This window comes from Vidua macroura, chromosome 6 (genome assembly GCF_024509145.1).
Source record: "Vidua macroura isolate BioBank_ID:100142 chromosome 6, ASM2450914v1, whole genome shotgun sequence".
Classification (NCBI taxonomy): Eukaryota; Metazoa; Chordata; class Aves; order Passeriformes; family Viduidae; genus Vidua; species Vidua macroura.
The window spans coordinates 43,386,799-43,414,246 of record NC_071576.1 but is presented as its reverse complement, the minus strand read 5'-3'; the positions used below and the strand labels follow the sequence as shown (position 1 = coordinate 43,414,246).

At 38.9% G+C, this 27,448-nt stretch overlaps 2 protein-coding genes across 3 annotated transcripts in view; one reads left to right on the top strand and one right to left on the bottom strand.

Moving 5' to 3' along the window:
- Positions 1-7,452: 7,452 nt before the first annotated feature.
- Positions 7,453-10,121, bottom strand: RAG2 (recombination activating 2). 2 transcript variants are annotated; one of them, XM_053981548.1, is made up of 2 exons: positions 10,106-10,121; positions 7,453-9,663 (listed from the first exon to the last, which is right to left on the bottom strand). In XM_053981548.1, exon 2 carries the CDS (start codon positions 9,656-9,658, stop codon positions 8,075-8,077), a length of 1,584 nt encoding a protein of 527 aa, XP_053837523.1. In that variant the 5' UTR covers positions 9,659-9,663; positions 10,106-10,121; the 3' UTR covers positions 7,453-8,074. The 2 variants fall into 2 exon arrangements, with proteins under 2 accessions (XP_053837523.1, XP_053837522.1); XM_053981547.1 differs by lacking the exon at positions 10,106-10,121 and having other exon boundaries at positions 7,453-9,679.
- The window catches only part of IFTAP (intraflagellar transport associated protein), a 40,919-nt gene continuing 23,403 nt past the window's right edge, over positions 9,933-27,448 (top strand). Inside the window, 3 exon segments of the mRNA XM_053981549.1 lie at positions 9,933-10,130; positions 14,153-14,227; positions 21,127-21,282. Coding sequence (XP_053837524.1) covers positions 21,174-21,282 — 109 coding nt within the window. The 5' untranslated portion in view covers positions 9,933-10,130; positions 14,153-14,227; positions 21,127-21,173.

The following is a 27,448-nucleotide window of genomic DNA, read 5'->3' as shown; positions in this document are numbered from 1 at the left end:
ATGTACAGCACCTTTGGTGTTGGGTTTGTGATGGTGTGTCCCTGCAAGGAATCAGATTCTTCTGCAGAGGTACAGAGAAGTCTGAAATTTACACTCCCTCTTAAGCTGCTGAGAGGAGTTAGTTTAATAAACACCATGTGTGTTGGGCATTCTCCAAGAGGCAATGCACTGGTGCATTTACCAGTTGTTATATGAGATGAAAGCAGAAAAAATTGCAAAGAAGGGTCTTTGTTTTGTTCTGGTCATATTGTTTCTAAGGGATAAAATCAAAGTAAACAAGGTTTTATAGCAAGTTTTAGTTGGGAGGGAATATGATTGTGGAGAGTTGTGACAGTTGCTGCAAAGGAGCATTGCTGTTTGTTTTGTTTGCATTTCGTTGAATATTTTGTTATTTACTTTTTAAGAGGGCTTGATTATTTTCGTGATGGTTCTTTGGGTTTTATAAGTAAAGATTTGTCAGTGAGACAGTTGGATAATTGTTTTGGATAAAGTTCAGTTATTTTTGTAGAAAATACTAAAAATGCAAGCTTTGATGTCACATACTCCAGGAATATTATTATTTAACATATATATTGTAGTACTGCTTAGGATCAGATGATGGTATCATCATGCTAATTTACTATATGAAGATATAGGAAAGGTAGCTGAAGTTTTTAGAAGACATTTTTATCACAGCCTGTTTACTCTGAAAGGCAAGCTTGTGCTCCTAAATCAGGATTTACAGCACCTTGTGGTTATCTCATTATATAAAGTACATTCAAGCTCTGCTGTGTGGCTTGTTGCTTCATGAGCATTTACTTCTATGGTAACTTCAGTATATAGTACAATTTGCATTTGTACAGTTTTATTGAATGAATTCCTGGCCTCACTGAAGTCAGCAGTAAATCCTCATTAATACCAGTAGGTGCACAGTTTCACCAAGTGACTTTAGTCACAGCAGTCCCATTTCTCAGGAGATGGTTTTTACCCTGATCAGATACATGCCAGTAGGATATTTCCCTGACTGCTGCTGCTGTACTCCAGCTGTATCTGATAGCAAACCTTTTCTTACCTGGGATATACCTCATTTTCCAAATCTGTAAATGAGGGATAATATTTATTAACCTCAAAGATAGTTGCTTACATGACTAGTTAAAAAGCAATAAACTCTCTTGAAAATTCTGCATGCCATATTTTTCACCATTACAGCAGTGTTTAGTTGGTATTTGTTTCTGAAGTGATACATAGTACATTCATAATTCATAAAATTATTACTTTAATTCACTGACGTATTCATGAAACATACTCAATCTCATACCTGAGATGCCTCCAAATCATCCAGCCTTTCAGATCTGCATCTGTGGCTAGGGTGTTACTGTCTTTGCAGTAATGTTTCTGAAACAAGATTAAATGTGGAAACAATCAAAGCACAGATCTAAAATAATCCACTTTTTTTTTTTCATTTTGATGTGGCAGAAGTTGGTTTCTGAGTATAAGTGAACAATTAATTTAAAATAATTAATGGTCTGAGCTTTGTTCTCTAGTATCTTGTTCCTGTTGTTTACTATATCTTTTAGGGTCTGGCATTTACCATTTATGGACAATTAAAAATAGAATTAAGAGCTAGTAATTAGTACAAATATTAATGTAATTCTAATTTTGCTTTTCTTTTGGTTTCAACTAATTAAACCACCATTTTAAAAATAGTCTAATTTAGGATTTTAGTTTAAGATGATTTCTTTAAACATAGTTTAACACAATGTCAAAATCTGCAGTTGGAAAGAATGTCTTTTTTCTAAGCAGTCATAAGTGCTACAGAATTTTCTGTTTGGTGTATCATATATATCTGCACTTACTAAGTGTTCATTTCTAGATTAATATTTTTTAATTTTTTTTGAAAACAAGTATTTCCTATATAGCATAAAAATAGTTTTGCATAACTATCATTCTTTACCAATAAATGCAGACCACAAATAGACCTGTTTCCTAGGGTGTATAAATAGTAGGTATAAAGAACATTCTCTAGTAGTTATAGTTCTGCAGATATAGTTTTCATATTTGGTCAGCATTTATTTCATTATAGAAATAGTTGCACACTTTTCTTTTTTTCTCTGTATGTATATTTGGGACAGCTGTTTTACCTTGTTTTGTATCCTTGGGTTTGCTTGAATGAATTGGGGGTTTGTTTAACAATCTTGACTCATCTCATGGTGATTTTCACTCCATTTAAGTGGTATATATAGTTTTCATTACCTTTTGAACAGGAGTGGATTTCAAGTAATGCAAAGTCATCCATAGCAATCCATTGTTACTGATATGCATTTGTGTCATGGAGGGACCAGACTTTGTTAATTTTGTACATGTAATTTCAGTGACTCTAACTGAAACATGGTCAAATTCCAAATTCAATTTAACAGACTGCTGATACTGATATAATAGCAAGTGATTGGTCTCACTGTCTATGAAAGGGCTGAGTAAGTTTGATCCTTGTACATATGGCTTCTTAAGACAAGCTTTACATCCTGGGGTAACTCATCAAAGTGAACAAAATGTAAGTGGGGACAGAGGAACACAATGCCATGTGGCAGTATTCTTTTGTGAGTTATTTTAAGCTATAAGGTCATATTTCACACTCTACCAGCTCCAGGCAGGATAGCTGACACAGAGAGGTCCTACTATTTTTTCCCCCTTTTCTGTTTTTTCAGACTTGAATCTAGTTTAATCTTCTATTTCCCCATTGTTGACATCTTTCTGTAAATCAGTTGAGAATTTTGAGCTCATTAGAACAAACACTGAAAGGGTAGGTACCTGGAAGTGAAGCTTTTGTAAACAGAGCTGAAATAATGATGCTGCATGCACACAGCCATGCACTGGAAGACCAACAAATCCTGACTGCAGACAGGTGCAGTTTTTGGTTATGCAGCCTGTTGTTAAGCTTGCTGACTTTGAAGAGGCTTTAGACATATGGAGAGACTTATATTCATGGTACTCTTTCAAACCTTCACAGTCTCTTTTTTACATTAATAATTGGTACAAATCCTTCAGTAATTCCAGTAAATAATTACCACCTTGTTCTGAAATTGTATTGACTGTAGTTTTCATACAATCACATTAGGTATCTTGTTTTGTTTGGTTTTGTTTTATTCCAGGGTTTGGTATTGTGAATTGCCATGTTATAAATGATGTGAACTATGTTAGAAGCCACTATTCTGCTATCACATGTTCTTCTTCCTCACAGGAATAATTATATTGTCTTTACATAAATTAGCTTTGATTTTTAATCAAGTAGCTCAGAAACAAACACTAGATATTTAAAGGATCCTAATTTCTGACTACACTGAGTTATTTGCTTTGTTTCACTGCATAATTTTCCTTTTTATTAATGTATTAGAGTTTCTTATTTCATCAAACCATTTTAAAATAAAGGTCTTATAAATACTTACGTTTCTAACTTTTTATTTCTTACAGTTTTTCAATGATGCACATAATTTCCTGGTGGTAGTCTTAGTTTTCATTTAAATTGTGGATACTTTTAACAGGCTGTTCTAATACCCAGAGGCAACTGTGATTCCAGCCCTCTTCTGGAAGTCACCAATTTAACAAATGAAGATTACTCTGTGAATCTCAACAGTCCTTTCAGCACCCTTCCTCACAGGCAAATTTTGACAGAACACTAAACTGATATAAAACCAGTTTTATTTAATCTGTAAATGTCTTTTGGTTCACTTGCAAATATCATCACAGATTTTTTTGTAAAATCAGCCTTGCACTGTTATCACCATGCTAATACACTAAGTATCTTTTGCATCAAAGTTTGGCTCCTCACTAGAGGTTAAGCTGTAAAGATTAGTTCCAATCTATCTTTCAGTCCATTATTTGTAGCTAGCTTTATTCTACTTCAGAAAAACCCTTCTTTCTTCCTTAAAATGATATCTACAGGTTAAGAGATTTATGTGAACGAACTGGTTTGAATGGAACTAATGATGAGCAAATTAAGCTACCTGATTTCCTGTGTAATCAGATAACCAGACATCTAATATCTATCTGGACTTTATATCACCAACTCAGCTTTTTCATCTGGCCTCAATTAAAAAAATTGTTGGATGGAGAAAAACAGAGCCCATATAAAGCAAAAAGCTAAGCCTCAGACTGTTTTCTGGTAAATTAGGATGATATAACTCCTTAACTCCTAAATCTGTAATAACTGACTGAATTTTACTTTCCATGTACTCCTGTGGAGATAAGATGAAGAACAATGAGGCCTGTCACAGCTCTTCAGAGTACTGCTTTAGGGGACTGAATATGGTGTAATGGTCAAGCAGCTGACCAGCAGCAACTACTAAGTGTTTCCTTAAGTGTTTAAGGAGCTTTTATACCTTTTTCATCAAGCTTGATATTGTCCATGATACAAAAAGACACATTAGGGAGGATTTAATTAGCAGCTTTTCTAGCAGCATCAGGAGAGAGGTCAAGAGGTGCATTTTTAATACTCCTTCTCTGGAGATGAGCATTCTGAGCAAGTGGACAAATAACTACCACCTCTACAAAGGAGGTCTTGCACATCTGTGGAGTGGCCAGAGCCCCGTTCTTCCTGTACATGTTCATGTATTGAGAAACTGGAGAGTTTATAAGGTTATTTTCTTGCTTTTTTCCCAAAGTAAAAATGAACTCCACAGTGCCACAGTTTTTGAGGTAGAGACAACAAATTGGGAGTTTAACTTTCAAAGGCTCAAGCATTTCCCAAAAGTTAGTAATGTTTGAAATGGAATAAGATAGGAAATCAAATATAGAGGGAGCTGAAGCCACCAATCATGAAAAAGAAGTAAGCCAATCCTTCTGTCTTTAATACATAGGGTACAGCAGTAAATAACTTAAGAAATTCCTTTTCAATCTGAATTCAATATTTTCCTTTTGCTTTTGGCTCTCACTTGAATTATTTCCACTCCTTTCAAAGGTCCATTGGTGCAATGAGTCACTCTGAACTACAACACATGCTTTAGTGCTACCAGTAAAGTTTGTGCTGTGCTCTTCCTGTAAATTAATCAGGTACTTCAAGTTCCAAGCACCTTTCAATAGCAGTAAAATACATATATTCTTCTCTTAGAAGCTGATAATAGCAACACAGTTTTACTAAAATGTGTCTGGGAACCATGATGCTGCTTACTGTGGTTACAAAACACACAGGTCAATTGGATGCAGATACAATAGATATTTATTTCTGCACTTAAATCTACTTCATCTTATCTGTTAATTATAACCTGCCTGAGCAAGAAACATCTTGTATTGATTAGCTGGTTTTGAAGACAATGAATGCTTTAGAAGTACCTGTCTCAGGAAATTAGGTGCTTTCTGCAGTCTTGAATGCTATGTCAAATATCTTCTTTACAGGCTGAAGTTTGTATATCTTTATGTTCAAGTCCTTTCAAATATTTTGTGTTTTACTTATTACTTCTTTTTCCTGCAGTAGCTACAATCTCTGAGATGTGATTTAATGCTGCTTGTACAGCCTTTCACTGTGAAGCTGGGACGTGCTTTAACCAAGCAATTTTCCCCTCCTACTCAAATAAACCATACATTTAAAAAAACCAGCTCAAATACACAGTACACTTATGTTATGGGCCCAGTGAGGTATAACATAAAGTCTGACTGTGAATTGCTTTTGTCATAGACACAGTGTTAAGTAAAGAACAACAGCTCAGGTAAGAACTGGAAGGTTCCACACAGTGTGCTTGTGCTCCCAGGGATTCAGGGACTGCAGTCACTGCAGCTGCCGGAGTCAGTTCTGGAAATACAGAGTTGCTCCCAAGATCCTGCAACCACACCACCAGTGCCTGAGCCACAAGGCTTTATCTCAGGCTACATGTCACTTCTCTTAGGCCAGTGTCAAGCTTTCCCACTACAAAATATTTCCATTTTTTGGTCTGTATGACAAATTTGTCATACAGTGTGCTGTCCAAGGAACTTGAGATAATGACAGTAACTGAGAGAGGTAACAGGCACAAACTCAGACTGGGTATTGCCAGGGAATTCAATAGTTATGGGCAGCCCAGTAATTCTGGGGAGTCCTTTGTTGTTGAAAAATGGCGAAGTGGCAAGGGGGGAGTTTTGTTGTATGAGGATATTGTCCCTTTTTGTTGGTGTTGAGATGATGTGGCTTTAATGTAGGTGTGGATTTTTTTGGTTGATGTAAATAAGTGCATGATGAAGACATATTTTAATGACAATTCAGCTCTCTAAGACCTATGACTAACCTACAAAAGGGGACATTGACTATTTAATTTCATCAGTTTGAAGGGACTTTACCTGAACATGATATTAACTTACTCCTTGGAAAAACATATAGCAGTATATACTATGAGCTTACATAAAGTAACATAACAAAGGAAATGGGAAGCTGGCATTGAAATCTATGAATTTATACCCATATACAGGCTGTAGAGAGGGCAGTCAGGTTGATATACTTCCCCTTTAGAAGCTCAATCCAAACTTTAAGCTCCCTCAGCACATGAAAAGTTTATAAATGGAAACTTTTTAAGGTTGCCCATTACTTTTCTTTGCTGTTCACTTGGGGTGCTAAGGCTTTAAGGGGAGTACTGTGCAGACACATCTGTGTTGACAGGAATACTGTGCTCTACACACTGCTTTGTAAAGGAGTGGTTGCTCGGGGTCTGCACATAGTGATCAAATAGCTGACAGCTGCTCCTGTTTTTCCTTTTATTCAGGGATCCAGCATAAGAGTTGGACTGTGAATACTAAGCTATTATTGTTGGCTCACAAATGTTGAGCTGCTGGTATTGATTTTCTGAAAAGATGTTTGGAGCAATAATAAAAAAAAAAAATAATGTCAAGAATGATGAGGCTTCATAAATAGCCAACAAAAGAATCCACAAAAATCTTAGTAAACTCTTTGGCTATTCAACCTTGACATTGTCCTTTTCAATCTGAATCCAATCTTCTCCTTATTTTCAGAAGCCAGCTGCATTTGTTTTACCCTCACAGTGCTCCACTGGCTCAATGAATCACTCTGAGACACAGTTTGCACTTCTAAGCTTTAACACTCTACACAGTCACCCTGGGAAAGCAGAGAAATAAATGGGTAGTGAAGGACCTGGAGTAAATTATAAAAGTCCTGTTCATCAGAAGGAATTTCTTCTGAAGTCAATGGGAGCTCACAGCATGGGCTGGCTGTCAAGCTAGACCCCTCATCAGGCTTCATATGGACCTCCCAAGCATATGTGCTGTCCTTTTGTAAACTTTAGGATTTACAGTATTTGATTTACCCATGAATACATGAAAAAAACCTGCAGTCATTTTCATTATAAACTTTATTATCCTACTAAATTTTTAAAAATACAAACACAAAGAGAAGTTGATGATCACAGTAGTTTAAAAAAAGCAATTTAATTTTTACTGTGAGATGATATTCTCAACTGTAGCCAAAACTGACATATAATCATTCCATAACTCTCAAAATAAAAAATTAATTATCCAGAATTAAATGCTCCATATGTAAGCTTTCCATAATGGAAGTCCCTGAAGAAAACTGACCCTCAGTATCTGAATATTTCATTATTTCTGACACAAGGGACTTAAAACCACTACTTTTGTTTAAAACCAGAATAATTAGTCTCATTTTCTTTCATTACACCAACATAAAACTAGAGTAATGCAGCTATAAATTAGGTCAAATATTTCTAGAACTACTGACTAAGATAAAAAATTTAAATGGGCAATATAATGTTCTCAATGGAGAGCTGGTAACAGCACTGACTACATGGGACAATGTCTTACCCTACCAGCAGCTCCATTAAACATACTGGAGAGTAAGTTATAGCCTAAAATTCAGCACACACTTTACCAGTGTCTGGCTGTGTGTTTGCACAGTGCCCTCTAAGTTGGGGTCCCTATCTGGGTATTACAAAAATACACATAAGAGACAGAATAAAATAATGTGGTTTGAAATGTAACAAAAACACTGAGATAACTGAAATAAGAAGATCTCTTCAAGATCAAATAACCCACTTTGTTTCAAGCATTGTTGCCTTTGCCTATGATTTCATTTCCTCCCAGGTGAATACAAATCAGCAGTGTAAATCTATTCAAAGAGTCTCCGAAGAAAGGACTTTTTCGTCGATGTTGATAACTTCATGGTTTTCTTTTTGCGCAGTGGTTTCATGGGTGGCTTTTTCAGGCACATCACCTTTTGGGGAGTTTGTAGCCCTTTATTAAGGTCAATGTGCTCGTTGCAGAAATACTTGACATTTGCTTCTGAGAGACGTAGAAGCATGGTCTCTGAGAGATCCATACACTGTGCGTGGACCCAGTGGCCAGCCCCACTGGAACACAGGATCATTGCAGGCTTGTTGAGTTCTGTTGAATAGAAAGGGACCCAGGTGTTGATGTCAATATTGCAACTGGCACAGCAGGTGATCCAGTAGCCTGTTTCTGATTCATCTTCTTCATCATCTTCATTGTAAGTATCAGCATCATCAGCATCAAAACTATTGGCTTCCACACTAAAACAAAACTCCTCCGAATCTTCAAATGGAGTGGAGTCTCCAGGGTCTTCACTTGATGTCTGACTGCAGGTTTGTGTTATCAATTCTTCTTCCTTGTCTTCTGCTCCTTTGCATCTCAAAATGTAAAAGTAGTTTGCATCTGGGATTATTTGTTTGTTGGCCCCTGGAATGCCCAGCAAAACAGACCCTTTACCCATATCACAGCCAAACCACATTCGGCAGTGTTTAATATCTGGTGTCCATTCTGGACCCACAGTTTCAACAATCTCTATCTTACTATCTTCCAGAAGTATGGTGTTACACGCCAGCCGTTTCTGGTTGTCTGAGTGGTAGCCACCAACAAGGACAAATTCATTGTCACTGATCTGGCTCACTATAGCACTTGACACTGATATCCCCCCTGGCAGGATGGTGCAGGTCACAGCCGGGCTGCCCAGGGGCAGATCAATTTTTAGCCTGTACAAGTTTGGGGACCTGGTGTTATTTTGAAGTGAGTGGCCTCCCAAGATGTAGATTGTATCATCTCTGGCAATTGAAACGTGGAAAGAAAGTCCATCTTGAAGCTCTGGAACTAAGTATGATGTACAGCATCCAAACTCAAAATCAATGAGAAACACAGATGGCAAACAGTCGACTACGCTGTTCCATGTTTCCGTGGTTCTTTGTGCAAGAGGAGTATACGACCTCCCTCCAAACAGAACACTCATGCTTTTTCCCCGGCTATGAACTATATTCATTGTATGCCCATATCTAGCTTCAGGGACATCTCCACCCAGGTCTTTCTCAATGCATTGGAACGTAATTTTCTTGCTAGTTTTGCTTACCAAACTTATAAAATAAATCTTATCAGAAAGGTCATTGTTAGGTGTTTTACCACCATGGATGATATACTGGTACTCATTAGCCCTTGCATCGCTTCTGAGTGTGCACAGAGCAGGGTAGCGGAGAGGGGGAAGGTAACATGAGTCTTTAGAGAAGAAGACAGATTTCATTTTGAGCTCATTCTGCTTTATATCGAGGAGGAAAACACCAGTGGGACAGGATCTCTTTGGCCATCCTTTCTGACCAAAAAAGAAAACATGCCCATCAAAATTTAGGAGAGAGAAGCCCGGCTGAAGCAAGGATGAGTTACTGACAGTGGATACCATCTGCAGCAACATTTTGTCTGTTGACTGGGCCATACCGTGGCTGAGAAAATAAAAAAGACAAAACAAACAGATCAATTAGATCCTATCACAATTATTGTGATTAGATCCTATCATTATTATTTAACACAACTTGAACAAATCCTATGGAAATTGCGCTGCAGTTCACTCTCTGAAACTCATAAAGGCACGCTTCTCTGCGTCTCAAGACACGAATCAAGCATAAGGTGCGCACCATTTCCGCGGTATTTTGGGGATTTTGTGCACACCACGGGATCTTGGCATACGGACCCTACACACAGAACGGCCGCAGGCTGCGCTGCTGCGCCTTCCCGGAGCGGGCGCGGCCGCTCCCACGGGAACGTGGGCCTGCAGGCTGCTGGGGCCGGTAGTTCTCGCTGGGTGCCCGGCCCGGCCCGGCCCGACCTGCGCTTCCTTGTCCCGGCCGTGGGGAATCGAGACCGGCGGGCTCAGAGAGCCGGCGGCGGTGAGTGCGGCCGGGGCCGGGCTGCTGGCTCAGTCCCGGCGCGCCCGAGGCGGAGAGAGCGGCGCCGGAGATGCCGCAAGCCGAGATTTCCTGCCCGTTTGTCGCCCCGAGGCGGCCGGGGATGCCGGGCTGGAGCCCTCCGGCCGCAGCAGGGCCGGACCCCGAGTGCGGGAGCCTCGTCCGGCGGGGCTCGGGCTCGCCCGGGGCGGCAGGAGGCTCCCGGCCGGGAACCTGCCCCAGGGCCCCGCAGCCAGCGGGCTGGAGGACCGGCGTGCTCGGAAACATGAGATACACGTTTTGTTTACAAGGCAAACGTCAGGATTTGTTGAGTGCCTTTAGAAGGAGGAGGTGCCCGCTGTCTTTGCAGCCGTGCAGGGCTGGCTGGAGCGGCGGGGCCCGGGGTGAATCGCAGAACAGCCCAATCGGGATGCCGGGCTTGCGAATCCCGCTGCCGCGGGGCTTCAGGGGGCGCGAATCCTTTGTCTTTCATCTTTGCGCTTGCTTATGCTTTCATGAGTAGGTTTCAAGGGGTGTCTTTTACTCTCAGAAACATGTTTGTTTGAAGACAGAAAGGAGTTCATATAATCAACCTGGATATTGACTGTGAAAGAGATTTGAAGAGCACAGATACTAGGGGGAGAAATAACTGGCTGATTCATTTGCAGTGTCCTTTGGTGACAGTATACTGTCACCTTTAGCAAATGTCTAAGTTTCCTGTCCCAGCCTTTGCCAAATCCCCAGAATTTAAAATTTAAAATATTAAGAAAAACCCACTAAATTCTATATTTTAAAATGTAATAACTTTTAAAAATATTTAGGATTCATATTTTCATAGTTGCTGCTTTCATTTTGCTGTGACAACAAAATCAAGACACATAGGGTTTCTTTTTTAAGGAAGGATCTTCTAGTTACGTGATGTCAAAACCTGGGGGGATCCGAACAACATCCTGTAGAGGAAGAGTTGCTGTAAAAACATGGAAACTGATGACGGTGACTACATCAATTGCCATGTTGTACCATATTGCTGCACTGCTTGCCTGTAAACTGGTATGGAAACTGCTGTGCTAAAATAGGGATCTGCCATGGAATATTTTTCAAATTTGACATGTTTTCGGGCCAGAGCACACATATAGGGTAGGCATAGCCATTACTGAGTCTATTTGAAAAACAATCCATGGAATGGCTGTCTTACCTTGTGGAATCTTCCAAAGTTCATGGTTGAGTTCTTTTCACTATATAGCTTAATGCCTCTGCCCTGAGTTTTTTTTACATTTAAATTTCTTTTTAGAAGTACTGTACTTCTAAAGTTCAGGTTATAAGTTAATTAAATTTGTGAACCTTTTTCTGAGCATGTCGGTATACACAGCAGGTTGTGTCCTTATTATGCATGAAGAAAGACTTATGAATTTATTTGCCTTCAGGTGATATGCTAAACAGGAATCTGCTGCTTGTTTCTTACAAGCATTCAAAAATGGCATCATCAGAGGAGCTTGCACTAAGTTAGGTTTACTTGATTAGATGTCATTTGTCTCTTCTTTCATATTGTCTGGTTACTTAGCTTATTTGGTTTTACAGGATCTTTAGAAAAGTAAAATGGCTTCTGTACTGAAGATGCTGTAAGAAAATTTCTGTTCTATATGAGAAAATTAGAGTTCTTTATCTTCTACCTCTCCTGTTCTACATTTGACTGCTGGTTTATATTTGAAGTCAGATGAGGGTATTAAAAGTGGCAATCAATTTAACTGACATACTGGTACGCATCTTACATTTTTACATATACTTAAAGAATCTCCAAATAGGGCAATTATTAGTGTCCACAATGTCACAAACTATTTCCCAGATATTGAGTAGTACTCACTTCTGAAGAGTTCACTATCTGAAGAGTCTGCAGATACAGAGTGGAGAAAAGATCAGTGAAAATTTTTTGATTGGTAGACACACAGAACATACTGGTTAAAAACACTTAAACACACTTCCTTGTCTCATAATATTTCTTGAACTTTCCATAAGCAAACAGTTCAGTATGTAATGGAGGGAATGCTTATCTGAGATTTTTGGACAGAAGTAGCTCCTTAGGCACTGGCTGGAATTGCTTTGGCTTTTCATGTATTTTCCTGTTAATTACAGTGTGTCAATACAGTGTGGTTGCTCTTTGGCTATGCTGACCTCCAACTCTAACCTTCCAATAGCACTGATTCCTTTGGGCTGTGGCTCATCTAACCCTGAACAGCTTCGGGGAGCCCAGAAGATCTAACCTTATAACAAAGAGTTTGAAGTGCTTTTTTTGTGGCTTTATGCTCAAAACTGGAGTTGGATTAGCAGTATAGCTAGTGTAGAGGGAAACAGACAAATGCCTTTGTTGTGGTGCAACACAGGATACCGGGGAAGAGACACTGCAAGGAGTAAAGACAAATAAGAAGAGAAGGGGGGAATTACATAAACAATTGCCAATTATGATGACTTGAGTCATGCTTCATCATATTTAGTGTTTTTTAGAAGGTTAAACTGTAAGGATTATACAAGTAAATGAGAATCTCAGCATTACTTTTATAAGCCCCCTAATTGGGAAGCAGTAGAGACCTGAGCTAGAAACTAAGCTAACAGAAAAAAAAAAAAAACAAACAAAAAACCACTGATATTCTCCCTGTGTTTATTTTAAAATCAAACAATATTTTGAGCAGGTTTTTCAGGTAAGAGTTGTTTATATGGCAAGAAGAGATTATAAGGAATTCAGGTTTTGATGGATGCATTGGGAGATACATTTATAGAAGGATCAAATGAAGACAGAAGGTGTTTTTTAAAAACACTAGTTAATGTAATTTGAAATGTGCTTGCTATGGAAATAGATGGACAAAGTTACAATTTTGGGTGATGTACCATTTCAGAAATCCTATTAGGTGTTCATGGAGAAGTGCAGGATGAACATCTTTTAGAGGCAAGGGGTAGCACTGAATGACCTAAACAGCAACTGACATTTCATATACCTTTGGATAGTCTTCTTTGTCTTCTAGCTTCTCCTACGGAAGCAAGTCTACCATTGTTACATGTCCTAGACCCTAGTAAATGTAGGATTTATGAAATGTCACTAGATGACAGTGTGGCACTGAGTCACTCACAAACTGTGTTTATTAGTTAGTGTCCTCTTTGACCCTATGCAGAAATGGTTTGTTCACCTATGTGCTTTGCCTGTTACCTGTTAGTTAGGCAACAAAAATATTCTAATCAGGAGAACAATGACTAATCAGTGCTGCTGTTTAGTGTGACATCTTATATTTTTCAGCATTGAAAGTATTATTTGTAACAATTTCACAGTAATTTGAATGCTGCAAAATAATGAATGACTAATGAGTTGATCTTATGAACTGTAGCAAATACAAAGAACCTTTTTCATTTATACAAAAATAAGATATTTGAGCTGTACTGATTGGACAATGAGAGAATGAAATGCAGGATATCATGGAGTCTTAGCTGGTAAACACCCATTGCTGACCATTAATTAGTTTGCAATTATTTTGATGAGAACATAGATACCTAGTATAGAATTAAATTGTTTTTGCAGTATTGTGGTTGTTTTTCTTTGACAGATCTGTTTTTTCATTTCCAAAATGGAAAAGCATACCCCTGAAAAGCAAGTGCTGTTTCCATATTATCCACAATCAAAATCATATCCAGACGCACAGAGAAGTTTGAAGTCCTCCATAGAGATGCTTAAGGAAGGAAATTTTTTATATAGTATTTCTCAAAACATTTTCTAAGTGTATCAACAAAGTTTGCTTTGGGCAAAACAGTAATTTAGACGTACCTGGCTGATAGCAGTTTTTTGTGTCCTCTGTAATCTTTCTGTGTAATTTGGATTCAAATGTGAGGAATCTTCTGTGACAGCCCAGGGGTCTTGTGGCGTAGAGAGACAGCCTGATAGAGGGGATTCTATATGCTTAATTTGCAGATGTGCTCCTGAGAACTCAATCTACTCTGGCTAACTGGCTGTGACTGGTTTGTTTCCTTTCCTCTCTTGTCTTCAGATGGCACAACAAGAAACCCACCAGCCTCCAGAAGCTTTAACTCTTTGCTGTGGAAGAAGCTCAGAGTGACAGCAGGTGCCTCTTAGGTTGTAAATATCTGCAGCATAAGCTTCTTTATGGTTGAGTTTTTTTGAGCTTTTTTCTTTTACACCTATCAACCTTGTTGTGATCAACTTCAGAATTTTTCAGTGCTATTTTAAAATGCAATTTAAAATAAATTTTGAGTTAAAAAATAATTTCAATAGGTAGGCTGTTGCTGTTGCTGATTGGCATACTACTTTACCCAGGAATGCTACAAGTGGGCAATGACATTGAAACAGAGCAAAGGAAATGACAAATGCATGCAGTTCACTGAGTGAGGGCTAACTAAAAAGTCCAACTCAAAGTCCACTGAAGTAATTAGAAGTGTCTTTTTTTCTCCTTTGGTGGCCTTCTGATCAGACCTTGAAAGACTAATAAAACTTTGCACCCTTCTGTGGCATTTTTCATCAGTTTTGCAGTGCTTTTCTCCAACACCAAATAAATAATGAGACGCTGGGAAGTCCTCTGGGAACATATCCTTTCAACAGCTAGCAGTGCTGGGGCACGAGGATAAGCCACTTACATAATACAACACAACAGACAGAAAAACCTGGAAAACAATTTACTCTTCATAGCTCCCTGCTTTTGTTTTCCTGGCCCTACTTCACCCACTCCTGAGTTACAACATCTGCTGCACAGTATTTTAGAAATATCTCAACTCCCATTTGAAACTGCTGTGAGAATAGAAATAGAAGGAACTTGCAATGGAATTTGATTAGTACAGCAAAGCAAACACACCAAATGTTTGTGATAATTGTCTTGAGACAGTGAATAACTGTAATGCAGATAGGATGTAGTGATGTTTCTCATCTGAAATACAGCAGTGCTAAGGCACTGTGCCCTGTAGCATCCATATGGGCCTTTTCTACTGAAACAAAGATAAAAGGAACCTGTAGTGCAGAGTTGAATGCTGAAGAACTTCCCCCAAAATTAAGGGCATTCAGATCACATTTATTTGTATTTTCAGTAGGGCCTAGATAATACTCAACAGCTTTTTATCAAAGTGTTTGATGTATTCTGACCCTTGTTTGGGTTTGCGGTCAAAGATCTACTGGCAAAAAAAAAAACAAAAACAAAAAAACAAAAAACCACACAACCAAAAAATCCAAGAAATATTTAAGTGATAAATCCAGTCCCCCAGTTGTGTCACTTTAATATTTTACATTCATTTTAGACTTTTTTCTACCAGTTGACATGCCTTATCTTTAGAAATTCTTTTTCTAATTACTGTAGTTGAGAAGATAGAGAAATTAATTTTTTTTTGGCAACAGCATGTCATTTTTGGATGAGGACATGGTCTGTCTAAGCTGATCTCTGTCAATGACACAGGGCTTTGGAGAAGCTGCAGCAAATAGCTTCAGAATAATGTATATACATGGTAGGGAAATTATGTTCAAAACTGTCCTGGTCATAGCAAGAAGGTCTTGGATTTCCATCCTAAATTTAACTGGCAGAGAACCCATGTGAAAAGGAATAAATAGACTTTTCCTTCACAATTTCTATTTTAATAACATGGACAGAGCTCGTATGTTTTCAGCAGATTGCTCACTGTTACGGAAATGCTTTATTTCACTTGGTTGTCTTCTACAATTAATTTCTTAAAATAATGTATTGTTTGCATCTTCTTCATCCCAAATCATTCTAAATTGCATTGAGATATTTCCAGGCTTTTCAGCATATTTTCTGCCAGTACACAGTCATCTCTGAGCTGAAATGTAGCTGGCTTCCTGTGGGTTGCAGTAATGCACTCCAGCTCAGCAGGAAAAGGGAAGGCTGCCTTACTCATTTGTGTAGGGTTTGCCAGCCAGAATGGAAATGTGCTGGATACTTAGCCAGGACCCACAGGCTGAAACCTGTAAAAAAGGGCACAGGGAGTCCAGCATCCTACAGTTTTCAATTTTCTGTCTCATCTAAAACTGACAGTAAACAGTATTTAACTTGTGAGGGAAAGGGTTTTATTTGGAGGGCTTATCTAAAATATCTGATTGAATCCAGCTGTGCTTTGACTGTCAGATCCTGGACAATCGCATTCCAGGGGGCAGTGGCTGCAGCAGTTTGGATGAAATGTTAGCCTTACCATGGGCCTACAGGTTGTCTTTAAAGGAAGCAGTACTCCTGAAGCCATTGAAAAGTCATAAAAAAAAATTCTGCTCAGGTATGGGCCTGGCCTAATAGCACTGAAATCCAAAAGGATCAATATGCTTGCTTGCAATTAAAGCCCTCCGATATATCCTTTAAAAGCTCATATGAGCTGGGCATGAGAGGCACATGTTTTTGTCCATCTAAAGGTCAGCTCTCAGGCTCAGTAATGCACTCAGGCAAGCAGATGCAGCTCCCATCCACACAAATTGCTGATGCATCAAGTGTGTGCCCTTAAGGCCTCCTGCTGAAGGCAATGGCAAACATCCAGTTGATTTTAACAGGATTAGCTGTCATAGATCACATTTCCATCTCACATGAATTGCGAGATATTGGAAGGAACCTCATCTGAAAGTTTTTGTCCTTTGTAACTTTTAGTTTTTTCCTCCAGCTGGGTTGGCCTGCACCTGCTTGTGGCCAGAACTTCGTGCCTTTGTGTTTGCTTCTGGAGCTCTGCCTCCCCACAGGTGGTGGTTGCAGGGAGGAGGAGGGAGAAAAGTAGGGCAGGACAGTAGAGAAGGGAGAGCTTTCTTCTGTAAGTGTAAATTTGCAGATGTCTAGACAAGAAGGAGACAGTTTTCTGCCTGCAGGAAAATGGGTAACTGCTTGACTCAAAATGTTTTATCTCTTTTTTCAAGCAGGAATTCCCAGAATCACACCTTTCACCTGGCCTACTTTTAAAGCAAGGTCCTGGGATGTTTGTTAAGGCAGCAACCTCGGTGCATAGCTAACAACAAGCATTTGTTAAGGACAGGCTTGAGTTCCAGCTTTGCCTGCCTCTTTGCTCCATGGGGGCTGATGATCTGGAGCACTGCAAGCTCCAGCTCAGCACGGTGGGTGTAGGAGTGCCCTGCTGACATCTGCTTTTGCAGTGTGGAGGAGGCACAGCTTTCTGGGCCATTTGTAAGGGTGTTTCTGATGAGGCCGTGCTTTCAGGGTTGCATAAGCAACTATGACAAGCTGCCGAAAGGGAAATCCTGCATCCTTCCCTTGCCCATATTGCACATTCCCATTGTCCCCTTGTATGGGCAATCATGATCATAGAGGTGAAAGACAGATTGGAAAATATATCTTTAAAACAGAATAATATATGCATTTGCTCTGTTTACTCTCAGGTTTTGTATTGGTAGTTTATTTTGTCTGCCCAAGAGATGGACTGGAGTGGTAGACCAGGAGGTGAAGAGGAAGTAAAGGTGGTGGCGGCCTTTTTGGGAGCAGCCAGAACCTAGATAGACTTAAATTGATTCTGAGTGTACTTGTCTGCTAAAATCTCATTCTTTTTGCAAAGCTGCTACCTCATTCTTCATTGCTGCAACAATTTTGTTAAAGGTGTAGTTACTGTGATAGTTCTATAGGGAAAAAAGATGGGGCATTGTCCAGTGGTAATAGAGTATACGATTTAAAAATAGTGTATTTATGTTCAATCTGATTTTTGCAGACATAGATTATAAAATCTTGATAACAGGTGTACCTAGTGGATATTTTCCATGAACCTATGGTTGAACTATTAAAAGAACTCATTTATTAATCAGCCTTTTTTTAAATTTGAGAATGACTTCTAGGAGAACAAATCCATAGTGTGAAAACCTGACTTGAACCTATGCTAGAAGTGCTAGTAATAATTTTTTTTCCATGAAAAATTAAATTACATAAGATTTTATTGAGTTTGTAGAGACAATTAGCTTTACTTCTCTTTCCTTAAAAAAATTCATAATCTTGATTTTTCTTTCATTGCCTCTATTGTATTTTAAAGAAACATAAAGCACTTAAAATGCAACATAAACCAGGAAGTTTTTATTCCACCACATTTTGTGTTGTTTAATAGAATTAATCACTGTATAATTGAAATAATGCTAATACTCACTTGACCTGCCTCTGTGATTCAATGCAGAGACTTCTGATTTGTCTTAAACTGCTCAGAAGAAGACTGTGTTTAGAGAAATAAAATTGATTTTGCACAATCTGCTGATGATCAGCAAGGCTTAATGAGTGATCGCCTCAAGAAACTTCATTAAAGTCATTTGGATGGATGAGCAGGAGTGAATTGCAAAAAGAAGAAAGCATGGTTCCTGCTTGAATGCATCACTTACTGATATTTGACTCTAGAAGTATCCAAAGCCAGCACAAGGAAAGGATCAGATACCCTTGCTTTACTTTCCTTGACACTTCCAAGTTAGTTCGATTCCTTTGGGGAAAAAAGAAGATACATTTTTGATTTTAGTAGTATCTATTCTCTACCAGAACACTGCAGTAATTTCATTCCTTGAAGTGTCATTGTATCGACTTTTTAAATTGTGGAGGATTCCAATCCATTGCTGTGTATTTTTTCTTTTTTTGGGGATAGTTTAAAGAAGTAATTTCCTTGAGGCTGTGAATTGGGTGAAGCCTTTTACTTATGTAGAATTTACTGGTTAGCTCCTTAGCAAAGGTGAGAGTCTTTTGACCAGAAGCCTGGTTTCAGCTGTTCACCTCACAAAACTTTTCTGTGGCTGACACAGTGTGGTGATCATTTAAGAGAGACTCTGGAATAAAGTAGGTGGGAAGCAGCAGAAAACAAAGTAGAATGAAAATGAAAAAAATACCAAACCCTTGATGGGTTGAAATAAATTTTTGAACAGCCTTCTTGTACCATCCATCCTAAGCACATGTTCAGTTTCAGGGGTAGTAGATACTTCCCACATACCATCATCTGCACTTGCTGTTATTTAGGGCCATGCTACAGCACCAGGCAGTTCTTGAAAATGATTGCAAACAGGGAACAGGTAGTTCTGGCTGCCAGTCTCTCCTTTTCTGTTGTCTGAGAGAGTGGCTGTTTTTCTGACAGAATCTAGGCTTTCATTAGGACCTTGCTGGTTTTTCCTCTCCATGAGGAGATGATTCTGTAGACCTCAATAACAGCTGTGCAGGGGAATATCTGAAGTGAAGTTTCCCACATTCTGTAGGAAGTAGAAGCTGCACAGCAGAGTAAGAATCGAAATGCATGATTTTGGTACCACCTGGTCTGGGTGCTGAATCTCAGGCTGGTGATCTGGTGGCTGTAGAGCATGGCTTTCACAGAGAAAGCTGTCATGCAGGTAGTTAAGGATATGATTATGCCCCCAAAATGCATATTAATTTTCTAGTTGCCTAGAGCATTTTAGAGTTAATTAATGTAAGATTGGCCATCAACCCTCCACTAACCTATTTTTAAATAATTTATATATCTGGTGACTCATTTTTTTTAATCTGTTATTGGAATAGTATTTGTTTTCTCTTCCTTATGGGAATATTTTTAAGTTTATTATGTTAGTGTTTGTAAGGGAGTTGGAGATCCTAGACACCAGACTTCAAAGAAAAACAAAAGTAATTAACTTTTTCTTGATTAGATATGTATATTTGCTCTTTTATGGTAGCCTTACAAATCACAGCACTATTTCAAGTAATGATTTTAATAACGATAATGAGGAGTAGAAGGCACTGCTTGCCTCTCAAAGCCCTGTAATAGACATAAACAATTCTGAGAGTCTGGTGAGTTATATTCTGCTTTGTCAGTCCACAGAGAGATTAATAATGATTGGAATTTTGTAAAACATTAGAAAACTTAAACTTAAGGTCATATGGGTATGCATGTATTTTGATATCTTCAGAACATTAGTCTTCCTTGGTAGCAGGCAGTGCAACAAAATTAGTGTTTTATGTTAGAAGTCATACTTTATTTTCTCTCTGGTCTCCAAACAATTCTTCAGTCTTAACTTCAGTATGAGGTTGGCAGCCTTTCCTTAGTATCATTGAAGTTTTGGTGAAGAATTAAGCTTTCATTCCCAAAATCTACTTCTTAGTGTTGTGGTAAATCAGGAGAGGAAACAGAGGAACACATGCAAATCAAGCACTTTGTGTATAATGCGTTCCTGCATCTTGATCAGGTTTATGTGTGCAAACTGATTCTATTAGTGTGGACCTATGTGTATGAAAAATAAGTAATACTGGTAAGTGTTTAGCATCATGCAGGTGTTAACATGCATTTACACAGATTTTATGAGTTAGGAGCAAGGTTAACTTCAGCAGGCTTCACCAAGGGCTGTTCAGGACCTGTAGATACTGGTTTAGTGATGAAGGTGGGCTGCAGAGCTGTTGCTGTGTGACTGGAGAGTGGAGCTTCTTTCCTTCAGCTCTCAGCATTTGTTCCCTTTTCAAGAGTGGTCCTCACATTCCTGCATGGCTGTCCAGCTCCAGCATGCTCTCCCTGTCCTGTGTGCTGCCTCAGCATACACACACACAGACAGACATGTGTCATTGTGATTTAACATATGGTCCAAAATCTGGGTTTGTGGCTTTGATGGTACAGTGAGCGGTGCACCTGAAGATGATGGATTCAGTCCAAAATTTGAATGTACAGCTGTGTCCTGATTGTTAAATACAACATGCTGATGAGGGGTGTCGCTGTTTCTGGAAAGAAGGCAGGGTTTGAAAGACTGAACAACTTAAGGGAATGAACAACACCAAGAGAAGTTGGCACTTCTGTGGTCCATATTACTCAAGGTCATAAATTTCAAGCATAAATGATCACAATTTCTCCCTTTGTACTTAAAATTTTTATGTCCACATGAATTTTGGGGGAAATACTTACTTGAGTAAAGTTCCACTGACGAGATCAGAACTTCACAAGAAGAGAAGAAAAATTATACTTTCTAGTGCCCATCTATGTGAACAAGGGACTTTTCTGTTGATTTGTTTTCTGCCTGCAGGTGTATATAGCTCTTTTCTTTCTATTGCAGAAGCAGCCTACAAAAACAGATATATCTATTCGACTCTCAAGGTGTGGATGATCATGGGAGAACAACTGTTAAAGAACAGCGTCCTTGATCAATTTATTAGTAGCCATGAGCAGTCATATGAGGAGTTTCTAAATACATTCACATATCTTTTGAAAGGTATGTAATTTCCCAAATCTCCTGTTAGATACCACAGACAGAAGGAAAGATAAAAAGCAGTGGTATTTGGTGTCATTGTGCTACTCACCTGCTTTGTGACTTCAGGCAAATCTTTCTGATGCTTTTGTTTTTCCACTCAGTAGTGGGAACCCTAAGGACAACTTTCTACAGATTGTTTCCCGGGCTGCTGTGTCTCTACAGGTGGTTAGCCATTTATGCTTGCTTTAGGGAGGCAGGGGGAACATGCACTCTTTGGAAGGATAGATGTTTTCTAAGTACATCTTGCATTGTTTTGCTTGAAAAGTCTCCATAAAAGAAGAGCCTAAGGAAACTACTTAATAGTGTGAGATGGCCTGAGATTAGGAGTGTGCAATTTGGGTACTTTTACAGCTTTACTAACACTAGCCCAGTGTGCTGTGCCTGTATGTGTGCCTTCTACAAAGTGATTGTCTTCTGTGATGAAACAGCTACCTGCAGGGATGAATATATTGTCTAAATTGATTTCAGCAAGGCTTTCAACACTGTCCTTCACAAAATCCTTGTAGGAAAACTCAGGAATTGAGAGCTGGATTAATGGACAGTGAGGTGCATTGAGAACTGGCTGAGTGGCAGATCCCTTAGGGTCATGATCAGCAGCACAGGGTATGGATGGAGCCCTGTCACTGGTGGTGTCCCCCAGGGTTCAATACTGGGCCCAGTCTGGTTTACCTAATTCATCAATGACTTGGAGGAAGGGGCAGAGGCCTCCTCAGCAAGCTCCCTGCTGAATCAGAGCCAGGAGGAGTGGCCCATACCCCAGAGTGCTGTGCCACCCTTCAGAAGGGCTTCGACAACTTGGAGAGATGGGCAGAAAGGGACCTTCTGAAATTCAACCAAGGCAGGTGCAGGTCCTGCTCCTGGGGGAGGAATAACCCCCTGCACCAGCACAGGCTGGGGGCTGAGCTCTTGGAAAGCAGCTCTGTGGAGAAGGACCTGGGGGTCCTGGTGGAAAACAAGCTGTCCATGGCCAGCAGTGGCCAAGAAGGCCAATGGGATCCTGGGGTGCATTTGGAACCGCATTGCCAGCAGGTCAAGGGAAATGATCCTGCCCCTCTCCTCAGCCCTGGTGAGGCACATCTGGAGTTCTGTGTCCAGTTCTGGGCTCCTCAGGACTAGAGAGACTTGGAGCTCCTGGAGAAGGTCCAGCAGAGGGCTACAGAGATTATTAAGGAACTGGAGCATCTCACTTAGGAGGAAAGGCTGAGGCAGCCTGGCCTGTTCAGCCTCCAGAAGAGATGAATGAGAGGGGACCTTATCAATGTCTATAGGTATGTGACAGGAGGGTGTCAAAGGATGGAGCCAGGCCTTTCTCAGTGGTGCCAAGCAATAGGACAAGAGGCAATGGGCAGAAACTGATGCACAAAAGTTCCACCTGAACATGAGGAAGAACTTCTTTACTGTAAGGGTAAACGAGCACTGGAACAGGCTGCCCAAAGAAGGTGTGGAGTCTCCTTCAGTGGAGATACTCAAGATCTCTCTGGATACAATCCTGTGCAAGGTGCTTTATGATGACCCTGCTTGAGCAGGGAGATTGGACCAGGTGACTCACTGTGGTCACTTCCAACCTGACCCATCCTGTGCCAAGCTAACAGGTAACTTGGGTGAAGGTACAGCAGGACATCAGATAGATGATTAGGCTGAAAAGATCTCATGCTCTGCAGATGAAATAAAAAGTGGAGCTTAACCTTGATCTGAGTGTTGCTGAATTACAGAATTCCAATTATGTACTCAGGTTCACATTTTTTAACCGTGTTCTGACAGGTGCCATAAAAATAAGTGCAAGCTACATATTACTCACAATTCTCTTTACCACTGCTTTGCACTAGAAGTGATGTCCTCATACTATTGCAGAAGCACTGTATTTTTCAATTATGGCATGTGGCATGCCCCATTGATTGGTACTCAGAAGTCTGTCCTGTTCTTATCCTTCAGGCAGAGCTAAGTGTCAGTCACAGAAAACCAATGGGGGAGCTGAAGCTGCCACAGAAATAATCTTGTGGCAACTTTCTGTCTCTCCTGGCTATAAAATATAGAAGAGAAAGGAGACCCTGAGGGATAAGAGGATTGAAAATATGGTTCTGGTCTTATGTATGATTGATACACTGGGGACAGCTCCTATCATAGAGGCATGCTGCATATCATGATGCTACTTGCAAAAAGCCTCAGTATGTATTTCAGTCACTTTCACTGTCACTGTAGGCATTTGCCACTAAAATCATATAAAAGGTAGAGCTTTACCTGAATCAAATGCTTAGAAATGCAGGTTCTTATGATGGTATGAACTGAACAGCTCAACTTGTTTTCCTCCCACTTTCATTTTCCTTTCCAACCAACATGCTGGTTTGCATTGTAAACTAGTGACCTGCAAAAATTCTACTTAAAGCATAAAACATACATTATCATCTGATAAATTTTGGCTGTCATAACACTGGAAACAGAAAACACACAAAACTAATTGGATCCCATTGATTTCACAGAATAACGTATTTACAGAAGGTGATTTTCACTTGTGCATGAATTTATACTAGGTGTGGCATTGCAAGGATATTTTCAGCTGAAGTTTCTGTGTTATTCTTGAAAGCATCTGATAAGAATCTGATACGCTAGTGATTTTTAAATTTTTATTCATATGTTAAATTTACAGACAGTGAAGCTATAAGGAATATACCTGGAGTAGAAAGACCCAAGCATCCTTGGCTGTTCTGGCCTAGCTAAAAAGAACTTTTTGAGGCTATAAACAGGCTGGAGTGACCCCCTGTGAACACATTAGGACCTTCTGCTGAGAGTATAGTTTCATTCTTAAAAATGTGGGAAATGGGATTAATGAATTTTTACATTTCTGACTTCAATTTGTCTTTTTAAGAATTGCTAATATCCCAGTCAAGAAAACCACATTTTTAGAATGTTGTCTTTTTATTGAGTCTGAATTTGTGATATTACCTTTGACTACTTCTATTCTTCCTTGTGTATTTGGAAAGATACTCTCTTAGTTCACATAGAATAAGATCTGGAGTGAAAATAAGTCCTTCTAAATTCTATGTAATTGGTTTCATGATGTGTGTTTGGTTTATCTAGCACAGAGATATGTTGTAACTTAGCTGGACCATAAAATTACATCTTTGATATGGGATTTTTTTAAATCTTACAGATTTTAGTTTTCCTAAAAATCCAAGTGGTTCTGTTTTTTAAAATGTGCTTGGTGCAGTGAGAAAATGAGAGTTCATGGACTAATTGACAAGTAAATCCTATAGTAAGACTATTACTTCACGTCTACAAATCTGATGGAGAATGGATAAACATATGTAAATATATTTTAAAAACTCTGACTTCAGCATATAAAACATACTGCTCCAACAGGACATAACCTATATAGCTTAAATAAATAATATTTTAAGATTATAGGAGTACTTCCTCCATAAGAGGAATTTTTTTAAAACCTTTTTAATTGATTCTGTAATGGATGGGCATTTGATGTCTAGGTTCAGATTCTAGTTAAGTCTCTTTATTTTTCCTTTTTAGAGTATCCAAAGTATGCTTTTTTGTCATAGGGATAATAGTAACTAGATGAATATATGGGCAAAAGGACTGATGAACCCATGGGAATGTAGTTTAGTAAATTAGAGCATGAGTCCAGGAAGATGAAGTCTTTCATACTCACTGTAAAGCTTTGCAGTTGAAGGAGTCTCAAAAGAGCTGAATTTATAGAGGAGTGGGTGATACAGATTTCTGCAGGTATGGTCAATGAGTGGTATGTTCAGAGCTACACACTTTCTAGAAAAACTTTGGACAAAATCTCATGGAAATCTATCCAACCCTGCTTTTGAAAAAATTGCCAGAGGACAAAAGCCTCTTTCAAATCTTAGGGAGAGTGTTTGAAATCTGGTGCAGAGCTATGATGCTCAAAATCAGAAGGCAGCATCTGCTCATTTTTTAAAACTCAGAGGGAAAATGGGAAATTCACTGGAGCATAAAATATCTCATTTGACCTTGTACAAAAAATACAGAAAAAAAACCCCCAAATGTTCCAAGCTTCAAAAATTTCATCTAGATTTTAAATTACTCCTCTTTCACTTATAAAAATATGGGATTAGGGATCATTCAGCTGGATAGGAAAATGCTACCATGGACAAATTTTTTACTGGAATCCAAGTTAAGATTTGCATTTTTTTTTTCATGATTCTGGGCATTTGACCACTAGTATTAAATGAATTCCATTCCTGCTGTTAATTTTGCTGTATTTCATATACCTCCCACTGCCTCCCAGTGTGATGAAGTCCAGGGATCTTGTTTAGACCCATCTAAGCAAGCCACATCTTGGATTGAAACTTCTTAGCCTTGGTGCTGTTGTTTTGATGCTTCTGTGCTGAACAAACTGTCAAGTGGAGGAAGTTTGGAAGTGACTGATCACTTCTGTGCTTACAGGTGGCATGCCAGGGCCATATTCTGTGTTGTGCTCAGATTAACTTAATTCCCCAGTGAAAGCTGGGCAAGGTATTCAGTTCACAGTCCATTTGACTGTAGCTGTCTGCTTCCTTTTTACATTAACCACATTTAGGAAAAACAACAACTTTAAACTTCCTATATAAGTGTTAGTGGGGGCACTTTACAAACATCAGTCTTCACAGCAGAAAGCATAGCACAGAACTATATGAGAAGTGACAGTGAATGCACTTTTGTTTTAAAAATGGACCAGTAGGACAATGGTAACCCCAAGAGAAATTTCAACCTATGAGTAGATTTGCCAATAAAAGCAACTAGACAATTCAGTAAAACAAATTAAGTTAATCTATCATCCCCAGGGAACTTAAACAGGGCATGAAATAGGGAAACAGCATCAATTCAGAGCTTTTTATTGATGTGTTGTGCTTGATCATTTGATTGAATTGGTTGGGAGACAAAATTTGCAATTTTCAATTGATCATAAATTCAGTAGCTATCTCTGTGTAGGCTTTATTCAATATAGTATGAAATCAAATACCATACAGAGCCCCTAAATGTAGAAAAAATCCCAGATATAGAAATGCAAACTTAATAGATTATTTTTGAAATAATAATAACTGATCTATTTTATGGATATTTGTTGTCCCAGTATTTGCTCTGCAAGATACTTCATCTCAATTGTATAGACAGAAGAAAATAGGCTGAAAGAAGGCAAATGGCTTGTCCATTTGCAGAGTAGCTCAGTGGCAGCACCAGGTAAGTATAGAGGCACTCAGACTCCTGGAAACTTGGAACAGCCTTTGAACAGTAGTGCTTCCCTAATAGCAATTCTTTGTTTTGTGTGATGCCATTATTAGTGAACAATTTCTGAAGAGTATTTCAGATTTAAAAAAAAAAAAGTGTTTTCATTCTCTTGCATAACTGAGATTCTTTAGAACATCAAAAGGGAAATATTTAGTAATTTTGCTGTTGATACTTTGGTAGAGGTTCTATCCTATAGTGGCATATTGGCAGTGATTGAATTCTGCTAATACAAAAAGTAGTAACACTGAGTAAATTCTGCTGTACCTCATCACCTTGTCTAGAAAGGCATCGAAGTGCACTAAATGCAGCTCTTGGCTTAGTTTCGTCTGTTGCAGTGAGCCTTCTTTCCACATGTGGGAAGGATACAAAGCAAATAATGTCAGAGATCAGAGCTATGTATAAGTGACTCAACAGGACAATCAGGAACAGAAGTTCCAATTTAGTGCTGAATGCTTTGTAGAATTGGGTACTTTTCAGTGTTCAGTATAAAATTAAATAGAAGTGCCTAATTTCAAGAAAGTAGGCACTTGCCTTTAAAAATTAAGTCAGGCATTTTAGGGATGCCTTAATGTTGTGATTAAAATGTCCATATTCCAGCATTTTCAAAACTCTTGGGCCTTCTGACATTTTATTTTGTTCCCACCTGCTGTCATCTTTTTTACATTACTTGCTAAGAAAGGAATACTTTGTATGAAGATGTCAGATGCTTTTCATTATATACAATTTGCTTGTTTCTTACAGCACTTACTTACTTGTCTCTTAGTGCTGAATTCTTCTAGGATGCAAGCGCACAGAAAGTCTTCAAGATTGATTCTGCCCTGATTTATTGGTACATCACATGCTCTTTTAAAGTGCTCCCAACATATGTATTTAATGTAGTTTC

What these genes read in the sequence shown, in the direction of transcription:
- RAG2 (XM_053981547.1), bottom strand. Translation starts at nt 9,679, where the DNA reads ATGGCCCAGTCAACAGACAAAATGTTGCTGCAGATGGTATCCACTGTC.